General features: G+C 42.2%; 1 protein-coding gene across 1 annotated transcript in view; it reads right to left on the bottom strand.

The window, feature by feature from the left end:
• The window catches only part of pbx3b (pre-B-cell leukemia homeobox 3b), a 62655-nt gene extending 49025 nt beyond the window's left edge, over positions 1-13630 (bottom strand). The window contains exons 1-3 of the mRNA XM_084694949.1: positions 13035-13630; positions 12686-12912; positions 11910-11983 (exon numbers count right to left, since the gene is read on the bottom strand). Of these exons, the coding sequence (XP_084551075.1) occupies positions 11910-11983; positions 12686-12912; positions 13035-13037 (304 nt within the window). The 5' untranslated portion in view covers positions 13038-13630. The remainder of the gene's footprint in view (positions 1-11909; positions 11984-12685; positions 12913-13034) is intronic.
• Between the last annotated feature and the right edge of the window lie 1929 nt (positions 13631-15559).

The following is a 15559-nucleotide window of genomic DNA, read 5'->3' as shown; positions in this document are numbered from 1 at the left end:
TAATACTTCCAAGTTAAACAATAACTATATAATCTGAAATAACGTGTCTTCTGACCGAGTAAATTATAAAATTTTCTTTGATGCTCTGAAAAATTGTGTTCATTTTTAATTAATTCTTAATTAAAATATATTACACCACAGTTTCTTCCCATCTCTCCTGATGTTCTAACATAATCAATTCAGAACCATTAATTAAAAGCTTTCGTCTCTCATCCTTAAAATCATAATGAGGCCTATTTTTCATTAACAACCTATAAGAGACTAAATAACAACGCAGGGGAGAATGGATGGCACTGGGGTAAAATGTGTCCTTTCTAGTTTCTGCAGACCTTTTTCTCTGATGTGGTGTCTGACTGAAAGCTGTAGCTCTGAGCAGGAGTGAATCCTCACTGATTGATATGGCTCCTTTCCCCCAAATAATTGTAAATAATTATCTGGAAGTAAAAAATGAAAATATACAGCGTACAGCATACTGACCAAATCTATTCAATCAACAATCAAGCCAGTTCATAAATGCTAGTGTCATGTATTCTATACAACATATCTATATGTAATTGTCGTTTACAGATAATAACTAGTGAGATAAAACAATTGTAATTTTTACTAAAAATCCTTATTTAAATATACCATAGCATTTTGACAATTCTGAAATTAATAAGCAAACTTAGTTTCATAGAGATTGATTGACAACTAGCTAATATGCTTCACATAATAAATTTGGCAACCGCCAGTGCAGGTAAGGCAGACGAGCCTATTGTTTTATACATTATCTAACTTTTTTCATTATTTTCATTCATTATTACAAGTAATAGAAATGAGTTAATCTGTGTAATAGGACACTCCAGAACCATCATTATCCTGTTTTTTTTTTTTTTAAGCCTCCACGTAAAAAAAAAATCCCTCCAACTCGAGCTCTCTCTTAAGGAAGCGTAATAAGATCAGGTAATGATAGGTTCTGTTACCGGGACGACGAGGCACATATACAGATTTTTATCGTCCTTCTCTCTCAGGTGCTCCAGTGCTGCCAGTCAGGGCAGCGTGTCTGGGTCTTCCACACGCCTGATCGAAATCGCTGCACTCGGTGTTTCAGCGGGCTGACAGCAATTTATTTGAATGTTTTGTCACACCGGAGCTGCATTTGTGTGGGCTGCTTGCCGAGGTGGCAACTGCTTGTAGCTTTCTGACACGCATGCAGGCCATTTCAACACCCCACAAACACACACACGCACACACACACATGCCACCACTATAGGCAATTTAAAAAAAAACGGTTCCTAAATCAAGCTTTGGTAAATAAGTACACAGTAGGTGTACAAGCCAACGAGAAGCTTCTCATTAATATTCAACACCTCATAAAGCATGTAAGCCGGAGCTGTTAGCATTGTACACCTTACAAAAATGTACATCTTCATTTACACCTTCGCTCCGTACAAGTCTGTAGACGATAAAACATCTGTGCTGTGACCTCGACCATTATGCTGCAGACAGTCAGCAGACAAAGCAGACCCATGTCAGAGGCTCCTCTGCTCCTCAGGTTTGGAAATATGAGGCCAAGGCCAGTAACCAGCCCATAAGGCCATGCCCATGTCATTATGAAAACATACACCATGCTGTACAGGAAATACATCTCGAGAAAATGATTTATTTACAGTTGGAGCTGAAGAAATGTTGTGTCTGTCAAGCTACAGTAAGGTATGTCACTGCTGCATACATACTGTACAACTCCTTATAATAGGAAACGTATTCAGGAATATTCAGGAAGTTAATGAAATCCTCTAAAAGACAGGAACTCTATTTTTACTCTGTTATAATTAAAGTACTGCGCAGTTATAATTTACAGCCCTCGCTTAATTGCAAGGGAAAAGGTCTGAGAGGAGATTAAAATGTGTGTGTACGACTGTGTACATGTGTGTGTGCGTGCACATCTGCGTCTGTGTGTGTGTGTGTGTGTGTACGTGTGTGTGTGTAGCAAAGATTTCTATGCATCTAAACAACAGAATCATATCTTTTAGCATCAGGGAATCAATCAAAGATTAGGTAATAAAACATGTACTATCCTATATTTTCCTGCTACCAGGGCCTTTGACAAATTGAGAGCAATCCAAAATCTCCATGAATCACTATTAAAGACATGTATATCATCACCAACGCATATATCTTCCCTATCCTGACCCGTAGACTAATGAGAAAAGGCCTAGAATATCTTGTCTGATTAATTAATTCAAAATGTCGGCTGTTATTCAAATGTGAGCCTGGCGTTATGTGAATAACACTTGACAACCACGCCTGAAGAAATCATTTCTGTTTTGTGAGGCTCCTATTGCATTACTGATGATGCTTTATGGAAATGTTAGAAGCCAGGAGTATTTTTCTCCCTCCACGCCGGCCCTCCTCCGCTTGTCTCCCACCTCCCCAGTCCTGATAGCGCGTGCTTTCATTACTCCAGCCTGCTCACAATTAGGGCTGTTAGCCATTTGTGCATCTGTCCTGCCTGTTTGTTCCTCAGCCAGAGCAAAACCCGCCGGCCAGCGTTCCAGCTCTGCAGGAGACGTGCTAACAGAGAGCGAGGTCAGGGTTTGTCAGTCTACATGCCACTGACACACACACACACACACAGTGTTGCCAAAGTGACACACACTGTTTGGCTTTCCCACGTTCATATAGCTCGAGCCCACTTCATCTTCATCACTCCAGACGCCACACACAACTAATCAATGTTACCATCCACTTCTGGCTCAAAGTCCCTCGCATCGCTTGTTCTTACCCGGCATACTTAATCATGTGCCTGCAAAATTATCACAGGTGTGCAGGCAAGAACAGTAAAACGGCCCATACTTTGATATTATACTTTTTTCCTTAGGCCTAGATTCCTGGGCAGCGGTGAGGGTCGGGGGAGAAGACGGATGGGTTTGAGGAGGAGGATTCAGGACTGGGAGCCTGTGGGCCTGCCTGGTGCACTCCACTCCATCGCTGCCCTCATCAAGCATGGATTCTAATCAGGGCTCGGGAGATATAAGGCGCTCAGTCATTAAATAAATTAACTCTGCCACTCCATGCTCTCCTCCAACACCCCAGAGAGACCCTGCCGTGATCTGCATACTCACACAGGCATCGGGCGGGCGGCCCCGCGCCTTCACTCCACCACCTGACAGAGCTCACACACACACACACACAGTCACACACACACGGTTACAAACACACACACACTGTATATACACAAACATAGACACACGCGCATGCACACACACAAACAAACACACACACACACACCAACCACCAGCACTATCAGAGTGGCTATTTTTCATTATTTAGAGAAGGATGAGAGCCACGCCTTGTGTCCTAACCCAGCTACGCTCCAATTTGCATGGGAAGCTTCACACTTTACGTAATTGTATTAAAAACCCTAAAAGCAGACAAAGGACATTCACTGTGCAGAATATCAACTGGGATATCCGGTGCAATCGCCGCGTTTTATATCTTTGAGGTGCAAGCAACAGACAAAGGAAAAGAAAACACAGCTGGTCGCAGTCGTTGTGGAAAGACGTGTCAGTTGAAGGTTGGAGAGTCAGACTGATGCCAGTTACCTGGAGGAATGACTTGAAGTCAGACGTCACAGGATGGCAGCCCAGATCACTGACACACAGAATCAAAGCCCAAACACTCCTCCTACAGCAGCTGACACTGCACCAGGCTTACCGGGGGGAAACCGATTCGCTGTTTCAAAATGTGATATCTGAGGTCTCACACAGTCTTCCACAGTGAAGGCCTAACACACATCAGTCACTGTGACAACAGAGGTGCTGCAGATCTGAGGGGGGCAGGGGAAAGGTAAATACTCCTTGTCAGCATAAAAGCCACTGTCAAAACTCACAATCGGAGTTTCCGTGGCTTTGTGCGGAGACTAATGTCTTTCGAAAGCCTGGCCATACACGGTGTCTGGTAACGTTGCAATTCTCCATTACCCCGAAATGAAATACCTGGTAAAGGTGGAAGTGATATTAGTGAAAGTAAGCAGAGAGCAGACGGGTCAGGGGGTCTGTGGCAGACCCAATTAAATATTCATGTGTCTCGCAGAACACAGCATATACAGATCATTATCACGGCAGCTGCACACCTCTCGCTGTTAGCACCTCTGTTCTCCTATTGCTCTACCTATCAGGAATGAAATGAATTTCGACACAAATATCAGTTTATATTCTTTGTTTGAGTGGGAAACTGGCTTTTTTTGTTGTTGTTGTTGAACTCCCACAAGCAGGAACATGAGCGAGATGCCCCAACACGTGAGGACCCACCCCCATCTTGAATTCACTACAAGCAACAAACAACCCAATCCTGCCTCTTTCTTGGGGTGAAGGAGAGAGAGACAAGCCCAGCAGTACTCTAGATGACCTCCACTTTCTATGGAGAAGAGGAACCAGCCTTTTCTGCTTTTCAATCCCCCCCCCGTCAAAGAGGGAGCGAAAAAGAAGGGACCAGCGTTGCCCAACTCGCCGTCATCAATCACGGCTTCCTGGGAGCAAGCGCGTATTAATTTCTGTCAGCCTAAACATCGTGGCGTATTGTTGTGGCGCGGCTCGGTCCTCGTTCTGCAGCAGGCGCGGGCAGCTCCTCCTGGCTGCAGCATGCCAGCACCGACACGGCCGCGTTCCCCAGCCAGAGGGCCATCCTCCCTGGGGCTCCGACACCAATTAAGCCGTCTCACCGAGAGACAAAACCCAGGAGCGGCTTCTCTGTCAGAACACGAGCCGGCACCCGGCGGCTGGACACTGGCCATCTCTCCCTAGCTTCAGACATACAAACTAACTTCAAGGTCTTAGGTAAAGGGAAAAAAAGGCACCTGCGTTCAGTTTAGGCTTGTGTTTTACGTAGAGCAGCCCCAGGTTAGAACATGAAGACAGGGCTGGGCCCTGTATTGTTCTAAGAGCACCCACAGTAAATCAGGTTAGTCAATAGTTACAGTAGCACCTAATTCCTGTATCAGATGACTAGGCTTTTAAAGCATATCCCATTGTAAACATTGATTAAAAACAGCATCAACTGATAAACAATCCCAGAACAACTGAATAGAGTAATGCGGGACAGTCGATATTTGGTAATGAAGCCGAAGCTGGTCATTCGCTTGCTTTTAGACATTTACATCAGATTTTATGTTTTTATACGTTCCGTTTGGTAAGCAGGGAAGTGCTGCCTGTCAGGATAGAACAGAAGAATGCTAGGTTTGTTATGAATTAAATATAAGAAATCTTAACACAGCAGCCAATAAGAATTATTTGCCTTATTAAAGCACCAGAAGACGCTGATTAAATTTTCATTGCATTGCTGGCTTTTTTTTTTCTCCATGTTTCTGCCTTCAATACATCATTCTAATGTAGGAACCGAGTGGAACAAAGGCCCACAGAACAATGGGAAAGGAGACTTAATTTCAAGCGTGCAAATGAGGAGAAGGGGAAATGCAGTATCTTGGATAAAGAACAAAAACAACAGGTTCTACAATAACATACTGGCTTTTCACTATCACTGGCACACACACACACTTTAGAATGCTAAAAGTAATAAAACGTTGTTAAATACAGCATCAACCTTAGAAGGTTAATATAAATCAGGAAGCTAACAAACACTAAGAATAGGAAAGAGTCACTTGTATGAGTGATCTCTCACAATACGGTATGCTAATTAGCAGTGTGAAACAATTGAAAAAGTGCCACAAATAGAAAGCAAACAAAACAACATTACAATGTATTAAATCCTGTTCTGTGTGGCCACTCGATACTGAACAATAAAAATAAAGAAATTCAGCCAAGCTAGTTTTTCAGCTTTCAGAGTGTTCAGGGATTGAGAGAACATCAGGCGTCTGGTGCCCGGTGAGAACACCCCTTCTTTGAAACACTGGAGATAATGACATGGAGAACTATAAATAGCTGTATCATTACTGGGGACTTGCTTTGTTCCAGCCTTTCCATCCAACAGTCTTTACACTAATAACAGCTATACGGGAGGAATGTCCCACGTTCTAATGATGCGACTTTACAACATTAAGACCTGGATTGGAACAGAACAACGATACTTGAAACATCGACGAGCCAAACATCTGTTCCGCTTCTTAGTGGTCAGCTCATCTAATCAATATCATGTATCACTCCCTCACACACCAACCCCTGTAATGTGGTCCCAGCAATGCAATCTAGGGTAAGCTAGTGTAATATATTAATCTGAATGCATCTAAAACTAATTGGTTTTCACATAATAATTTTCTGTCAGTAGCAAGGGTGTCCATGGTGAGCAGGAGTAATTGGATATTTTGCTGTACTATATACATGTCACAAGCATTGTGGTAGGTGAATGGCTTTTTAAGCTTTTACGCTTGCTGACAAAATTATTGATGACAATGCATCACAAATTGTACTTATGTCATATGTCAAGCGAAAAAGTATCAAATATTAAAAACAGTCGTAGCTGGAGGAAAACGTTCCTTTTTCGAATGAAATTTTAATGTTCCAATACTGAGAGCAATTTGGCAAACCCGCATTGAGTAGCTGACAATTCAAAGGTGATTCTCAAATTCACCAGCCAATCTCTCTCTGGTCTGAGGAGCACACTAGTGTGGTTATCGGTTAGCAGGAGAGGAGACATTTTGGTAACAAAACCAGAAGTCTAATGGAGAACCATTCAATATAATTCAACATTCATGCTGGAATGGAACACATTGTTACGCGTGCTCAGAGGTGTTTAACTACAGTAATGTCTCTTTTTGCGCACCAGCCGTCAGTAGGGTGGGGGTTAGTGTGTTTGAAGGCCATCATCTGCTTAGCAGTGAGAGAGAGCCTTACTCACAAGTTGGGGAGGTGGGGCCGGGGGGTGGGGAGGTTTCCGTGGAGACAGAAACAGGCATACTTTAGCTCAGAACTCGTCGATGTCAAACGTGTGAAAAAAAATGTGTGGTTGACGCAAAGAAGTGTAGAAGTGTTTTTCTAAACCACCAATCAGTTGTTAGGTTTCTCTTCTCTGTCTTGAGAGAGCTACTGCACCATGTCTGCCATGCCTAATTAGCAACGAGCATAAACCATTAAAAGAAATTGCAATTAACCTACAAAAATATTGTTGGAGGATGCTAATTGTTATGCCAGTTGCCATAAAGGCTAATTTGCATAATGTATGTGAAAAAAAAAAGATGGGCTGTTGTTCACACACAAGCCTGCAGAAAACGCTCCGAGACATGGAGCAAGAGTGTGTGTGTGTGTGTGTTTGTGTGTGTGTGATAGGAAGGAGAACTACAACAGTGGATTACAATACCAAACCACCTCCTTATTGGAATTGCAATCTACAGAGTGACAACACTGTGCTTAGTCAGACCGAATGAAATATGAACACCAGAAACACAGACAACTATCGCTTGACACGAAAGCTTCTTCCAAACTGTCAGCCCTGATATGCATTCCTTTCCCACTTCTCCCTCTCTATCATTTGGTTTCGTACTCGCGGCTGTGGGGAGAAAGGACGGGGATTTGGGCGCTGCTTAGATAACGGCCACATCTTCCCAATCCCCCTCTCGCGGTGGAGGAAGTGCTACTGGCCCTGCCATTGAGCTGTGTGGGACACATGCTGCGAAAGACTCTTTCTGCCGAGCATTATCTAGTCACTGCAGCCGCGCACTGGGGCTCTCTCTAACAAAAAGAAGCCCGAGTCAATTGTCTGTCTGTTGAATGGCTTTCTGTTCCCTGGCATATATTCACTGTGGCATTTAGAGCAAATCAACACTAAAACAACCAGAGGCTGAAGAACAAAGCCGTCTTCACAAGTATTGACTTTTGATCTTCTGTCATGAGGAAGATGGTTTCACTATGAGATCTAATCAATTAAAGTAAAAAAATAATGTTGAACATGACTATATAACTGAAAATGTTCATCTTTTAGTATGCACAAAACAATAATAACAGTAATAATAATAATTAATGATATTACCGTCACCCCAGATTTAGGAGGATCATTAACTGTTTGTCAGAGTGCACTGAAATGAACGCTCCCTAAAGGTTTCAGAATGCTTACCTCCTCAGTCCTAACTCTATTTACTCAAGGTAATGCTTTTAGTCAACCTTGCATGTGGTTAATTACCTCCTCCTTCTGAAATGTATTTAGCTTGTCCTGTGTCCCAACACAGCCCACAGACACAGAGACAGAAACACTCTGCAACCCACTACCAGGCAGACATGAAGCCCTGTGTCCAAACAGCATGCTGAAACACAGGAGTCTTTTCTGATCCACTGGCCCTGACCAGTGGATCAGAGCATTTATCAGCCTGAGCCCCCGACCGCCCCCCCCCCAACCTCTGCAGACCACCCGTTCTCCAACTCGACGAGTCAAAGGTCAGCAAAACAACAAGTCAATACGGCAGCCGGGAGGAGAGCTGTACTGCTCGGCGTCGGCGGGGGCTAAGCCTCTCTGTGCAACACTGTGATTTAGCCTGTAATAGTTTTCTGTAATCTCTTTCTATTGATTAAACCTCACATCAAAGGGGAGTCCTGCTGCAGAACCTCTCTGTTCCTGGTCAGATGCACCGCATGGAGGTAATCTTTCACCTTTGTTATTCTGGCCACTGCTGCTGCTGCTGCTGTTAGGAGCTCTTCCTCCAGGACAGGAGGGGAGGGAACGGCGAGAGAACGCCAGCCCAGTGTGAGGAACCTCTGCAGAACTCATCTGATTAACACACACACCGCAAGCTGTCGGCTCACCTGAACACGCCATGGGCCGATATGACAGTACACTGTACTGTGCAGTACTTATCTTTATCTAGCAGGATTTGTTCTTCATCTAGCTGACTGACAAGCCAGAAGGCAGCCCAGAGATGGCGTGGAGGAAGAAATAGCAAACACATTTCCTCGTACCAAATATGACCGGCACACAATAAAATATAATCACGGAGAAAAGGATGATAATATGTCTATATCTGCTGGCACAGTACAGTCTCCTACAGTATCCTCATCTGAATGCAAAACCAAGAGAAACTGAGAAGAGAACCCCCGCTAAAAACACTCAATTTACTGACAGGCAAATGACTTCATGCAGCCACTTAATCTACTTTCTTGCATAATGCTCTCTAATTAGCATATCAAAGTGAATTAATACTTCTAGGGCATTAGCGACTAGAAACTCTTCTTTGAGCAAACAACAGGAGTTAGAGGAGAGCCCCAAACTTTTTAACGCATCTTAAGGTTGAAAAATATTGCTATTAATCTATAACAAAAAGCATTTGTCATCCAATCACACAAATGACGACCAGCAGATCTCCGAGGGAATAACACAGAATTAACCCTCTTCCTCCAGCCAACCTCGATTTGTCCATAAAAAAATAAAATAATTCAATGTTCCATCAGTTTGCCATTTACTGTGGAGAGCATGAGCCATCACTACACAGCCAGCATAGCTACGTTTGTTTGCTGGATTGCTGTCAAATTCACGACGGAAAATAATTTCCCCCGGATGGGATCATCACCAGGCTGAAGGAGCTCGGCCTCTGTGCCACTTGAGTGAACGTGAAAGGGCTGAAGAGGCTGTGTGTGTGATGCTCACAGTGGGCCAGTGAAACGCTGCGGTCAACAAGGCCACCAGCCCAACGGAGATCCCACAACGGCAGACAGGGGAAGGCTGTGACTCCCAACCACAGGTTAACCACACACACACACACACACTGAATCTCTCTTGTTTAAACATGCACACATGCACACACAATCAATCTCTCTTACTAAACACACACACACACACACACATGATTCTGTCTCTCTTCAAACGTAAATGCTAACCATTTTTATTGTCAGTTTATATCGCTACAGTACAAACGCATCCTGTTTGATGTATTTGAGTCTTATTCCATCGTATTTGCCACTGTTTACAAAGTACCCATGTGTGTACTTCATATTTTCAAGTTCTACCTCACCGCTTTGATTTCAAAAGAGAAAACAGACTATCACATACTGAATAAGCACACAAGGTAACTGAAGAAGTCAAACAAAAGCTTAGCAAAACTACCGTCAGTATTATACAGAAGGTTCTCTGATTAGTTTGAAATCCTTAATGTCCATATTACCTTTCATGAAACCTTTCCTTTGATTTACAATAAAGGGAAATCTATTCCACACTGTCAAACTGTTTCAACTTAAACTTAATTTCTCAAGATTCAGCATATGAGTTTATCTAAACTGCAATATTTAAAATTTAGTGGTCAAAGTCGGTAGTGTAAAAAACATGCTCCATCGCTCATGATTCAGTTATTCATTCGGAAAAGGCATTCAAACAAGAGCCATCAGAGATATTACAGCAGATTACAACAACTGAAGTGGTAAAAACGCTTATTTAAATAATTAGCATACTTAAAGACCCTCACGATTTGATTAGATCTTAAACATTATTTTAGATATTAGTATGTAATATTGTATCCAGTATGCGGCCATGGTACCATGAGTTCTACAGGTGGTGTTGAAATCCTTTTGAATAAAAGACCCCGCACATCCTCAAAATATTCTGAATTCATTTCTGCCTTTTACCTCATCCTACTTCTCACCTCACCCCTCTGACAGGCATAAAGAACACCTCAACTAGGCAAGAAATCCAAGCATCCCTTGTCTGCCCCTGTGGACACCTCCTGTGTTCCAGAAGTTCATTAAGTTTTACGATCGTTTCCAAGTCCCCTTTGACTGAAAAGCACACAAAGGCCACAAATCTGGTAAAGCATCGGGTGGTATTTGGAAGCAGTAGAAAACAAATTGTAGGCGTTACTATTTTTTTAGGTTACAGAATTTATAAAGGGCTACTATGCACACCAACACAAATGAAAAACTTAGCAGCAGTATTTCCAGGATAGCATTAGTCTAATGTATAACGTATTGCCATTGCCTGCAGACTGACCTGCAGAAACAAGCAGTTGCTAAAGATGAAACGACGATACCTAACAGTCTGAAACGCACCTATATTATTTATTTTGTAGAATACGCTGTTATGATGCGTGGTCATAAGAATATCCATCCTTGCAGTGTTACGTCCACCAAAATAGTAGGTATATTTGACGAGACTTAAAGTCTCAAAAACACATGAGCGACACCAACAGTTATCCTCATGTTAAACCATAACCTACATAAAAAGCCTACGGCACAATTTGGCCTCATATCTGCCTAACTTTCCATTCATAAGCTTAAAAAAAAACAACAACAAAAACACGCTCAAAGCTCTGCATTTCAAATAACCCAAATGAGAGTTATGCTACTTGATTTGCATAAACTTTATTAATTATTTGTATTACAAAACAATAATTGTAATTGTTTGAAGCTTGAGTTTTTTTTGCCACATTCACATGTGCATTAAATGTGTTCGCGTTAGGCTTTAAGGCAGCAATGGACTAATATACTGCAAATATTCCCGTCGGTTGAAAATCCATTACTTTAATATATTAAAAAAAACTAAAATTAAGGCTATGTCAAGGTTATTAACTGTCTGGTTGCTGGCTTTGAATATAGAAATATATTATTTTTACATATATCGTGTATTGTATAGCATGGTCGCCTGTATTAAGGTGCAGAATTTCCTTGACGAGACACGGGGAACGCTGGAGTGGATCCTGATGAAGCGGCATACGTGCAGGTCGCCTGCTTCTCCGTGACATCGCTTAAACCTCTGCCAAAGACGTTCTGCTCTTTTAAAAAGCGATGAACACACTCTAGAATTGCACATCAGAACGGCTAAAACAATCATATAAATTGCCCCGTTTCAGTTCGACCAATCTTATAATGAGCGCAAACCACGTCTCCCGCTTGGCATCCACGAGGTGACTGCCAACGGAGTAAAGATGGCGGTGTGGAAACGCTTGAGCAATACAATCGTTATGTATCTTCTTCATGCAAACCTTTACTTCTGTCAGTTCTTACCTGTTTTTTCTTTGATCTCGCAGAGTACGCTGAAGAGTGCAGGCTTCATTCTGTGGCAGTTCAGTCCATGTTTCCTGTTTCAGTATAAGACAAGAACCAACATTGATATATAGTCACTATAACACAACATTTGTCCAACTTCAAGAAATTAAAAATAACTGTTTGATTGTTTTGTTCTTTAAACAATAGCTTAAAGCAGGTGTTTTTCATGCGTGGAGCCAGCTGGCATGTAGCTCATATCAAAGTTGAAATTTGGACCTAAACTGTTTTTTTAATGGCATTGCTTTTTGAAAGATGAGCCAAGTACTACAATTTATAAATTAGTTTTTTTTGTGCTTTTTCACGTTAAGACAAACGGTTCTGATATACTATCCATTAATACAAATGTATCCTAAATACATGTCTAATGTATTATATCATTAGCCTTTATTATTGACTTTATCTCAGGACATAAGCATTATTTTTGCTGATATGCATCAGTCAGCAGGACTCTGATGCCTAGAAAATCTACATGGACTTATAACAGCTACCAGGTCTTCCTCTAACTTTTTATGGACTCCACATGCGCCAATAAAAGGTCCAAAACTATAGCAAAAAGCTGTAATTATTACTTGTTATAGGCCTGAATGTGAATGACTTTAATGTGAATGTTTCATTCTGGACATTCGGTTCATTAGTTCTTCACACACAAGGAACGATTAGTGACCTGCGGACCACAACTGAAAAATTGTGCGTCAACGTTTTGAGGAGCAAATAAAACATATAAATGAACCAACTTTGCTTGCGCCTCGTCCAGACTTTGGTCAGTTATCGTCATAATTTGGTGAAGAATGTCACCAATGTCTTGTTTTCTTCCGTCCCCATCAGTGCCATCATGTCCGTGTGGCGGCGGCAGTGCCATGCCTCCTTGTACCGAGTGGCCAGACAAACTGACACCGCCAAGAGACTGCATGATCCGGGCTTGTTCATCCATAGTAGCCGCAACAGAGTCCATGCACTTGTACTGAGCCACACAAAAGGAAAAACTCATAAACACGAGCAACTATAACATGTGTTGTGAAAAAAGAGATGTTGGTGTAAGAAAAATGTGCGTTTAAACGTATAAAAATATGAATGAGTGACTACCATTGATGATGTCAATATCGTGTCCAAGTAATCGCTTTCTTGCAATACTCTCTATTTACGCACGACCCGCAGAGTGATGATCTGTGAGTATAGTCCAAAGATACATAAGATTTTTAATTTTTCAAAACTTCTTTGTCAAAATGACCATCGCTGTCCATCGTATCCTGCACGAATCCTCTTGCCAATTTGTCTTTCTCTGATTTGATGTGGTGAGTACCGACGCACCTCGCTCATCTGCTTATTAACGATCTTCTTTTGCGTTCTCGTACAATTCCTCTTGAAAATGTTCAAATCCCCATCATAAATAACAGCCAACAAAATATCCAATTTGGCAATTTGTTGAAAAGAAAATAGGCAAAATGTACTATTGGCTACTTTAGGTAGAAATAATGTACTTGCCAAGTGTAAATATACTAAAATAATTTCCCAAAGAACACAAAATATCAAAATAAATCATTGGCGGCATCAGTGCCAAATGCACTTATACAAAAATATGAAATGTACAAAAAGTTGATAGCATTAATGGGAAAATATTAGAAAAAATAACAGCGAGAAAATTAATTAGTCTACAAGCTGTAAAGCGATGCGCAAAAATATCTGCCTGCTGAAATTTATGAGCACGAGTCTCTGCCTGTGTGCTTTATGTTGTTTGATGGCAGCGGTAGTGAGCGATTGACAGTGTGCCAATGCCACTCACTCAGTGCAGACGTGTCAGCGCACGAGCTGTAGAAAAAAAATAGATACAAAATCGAAATAAAAATGCACGCTCCGCCCTTCAGAGGAGGGGTCTATGTTCTTGTCACTTCTCGCTGGAACACCGAAAACAAAATGCTACAGCAGTACTAGGACTGTGATTAAAATGATCAAATAACGGGAGTCCCACTTGCCGTATGCCTCAGTCACGCGTGCTCGTGCACCTAAACGCCGTCAGAGACTGTTCCACCCATAATATAGATTCACTTAACTCTCAAAAGTAAGTGCATGATCAGAGTTTTATATAGTTTGGTAAAGAACTGATAATGAATTGCACGGGTTCTTCCCTTCCCACTACTCCTCTATGGTCGCAACACCAAGCCGTGGCGCACAGAGCAGGCAAGCAGTGACATGTTTATAATATTACAACTAAGCCCCTGCAACCAATCCACTAAGAGCTGGGCTACGATTGACGACAAGTGTATCCAATGGTGGAAGATGTATGGTTCTAAAGCCCACCCACCACACCCCTCTATCATCACCGAGCTTGTACAAAAGCACAGGAACTTCGGATTGGTCGTTGCCACGGGTGACATCCACTGCACGAGCAGGCGGCGCTACCCAGAGCTCCCCTGCAGTTGCTATGGCAGCAGACTAGTTGTTGAGCTGGATGCGAGGCAACAAGACCTACACTGGGTCGCATGCACTGCTTAATGATACGATGGCTGCTTGGATCACATCCTAGCTAATAGGGTTACAACAGGAGAGGCCTGTTATGTTAAATTCATTCAAATCCACAACCCTACACCTTAGTCTTGGACCATTAACATCCAATGCATGCCTCTTTGAAGTTATTTAACTCAATCCACTGTATATTTAAGTTTAGGTTAATGTTTAAAAGGGGTTCATACGCCGTAACTTACTTTCAAAACATAGCTTTAAAATGCACAGTTCATGTCACCACACTACAATCCTCTTCTAACAAGTGAGAGAGCAGATGCTATCGTTTCCTTCAGCGAGGTGTGTGGCTCTCTCTCTCTCCTTATTCACTTGACCTTGAAGTAGAAGCTCAACACACTCTGGAGTTTAGTGAATGGAAGTCCCAGGACCACTGCATTTATCATGGAAATACTGAGCTGTCAAGTCGCACTGCATACCTGTCAAGCAAGGCTCAAAGGTACAGCTCTGGTGCCTATCCTCTGGTGCAGTGCATGATTCTTCATTGCATTGCATAGCCTGTTCACCGTCGTGTTCTGCCATGTGTCAACATAATTCATTTCCGTCTGTGACAGTCCCTCCACAATAAGACAGTGGAGACACGCCAGTCTGCTTCACCTCTGTTTGTGGAGCCAAGGGTTCTGAGTTGAATAACAGAATGATATGTTACGTGGTGAAACCATATTGATAACATAGATGGAGCTATTACCGTCTCACCTGCCACCCTAGACGTGTTATTTCAAACAAAAACGACCATCATTAGCAGTGGAATAAGGACGTAGAAAGCAGGGCGTGTTAAGTACCAATGAGTGCAGAGACTGCACTTTGTCATTCTGCTCTTCATTGTGACATCTGAAAAGACCCACAGGTGCCATAGAAAGCAATGTCTGTGTTGTCATATTTCATTTAGGCATCCTTCTGCAAAGCTCTAATTGCCTAATTAGCTTGTTAATTACAAGATTAGTGCATACTGATAGAGTGTCTGGCTCTGTTGTGATGGGAGTAATACAGTTTAAGTGAGGAAGTTATGGGTGTGTGATTTGAAAATGTTGTTGTTCGCCAGGGGTCAGATATTATTAAAGAGTTTAATAAAGTAAAGGGTTCTGGCGGAACTC

This window comes from Hypomesus nipponensis, chromosome 28 (assembly GCF_054491055.1).
Source record: "Hypomesus nipponensis isolate SF chromosome 28, ASM5449105v1, whole genome shotgun sequence".
NCBI lineage: Eukaryota > Metazoa > Chordata > Actinopteri > Osmeriformes > Osmeridae > Hypomesus > Hypomesus nipponensis.
Note: the sequence above shows the minus strand (reverse complement) of the source record. Positions and strands in the feature narration are given on the sequence as shown.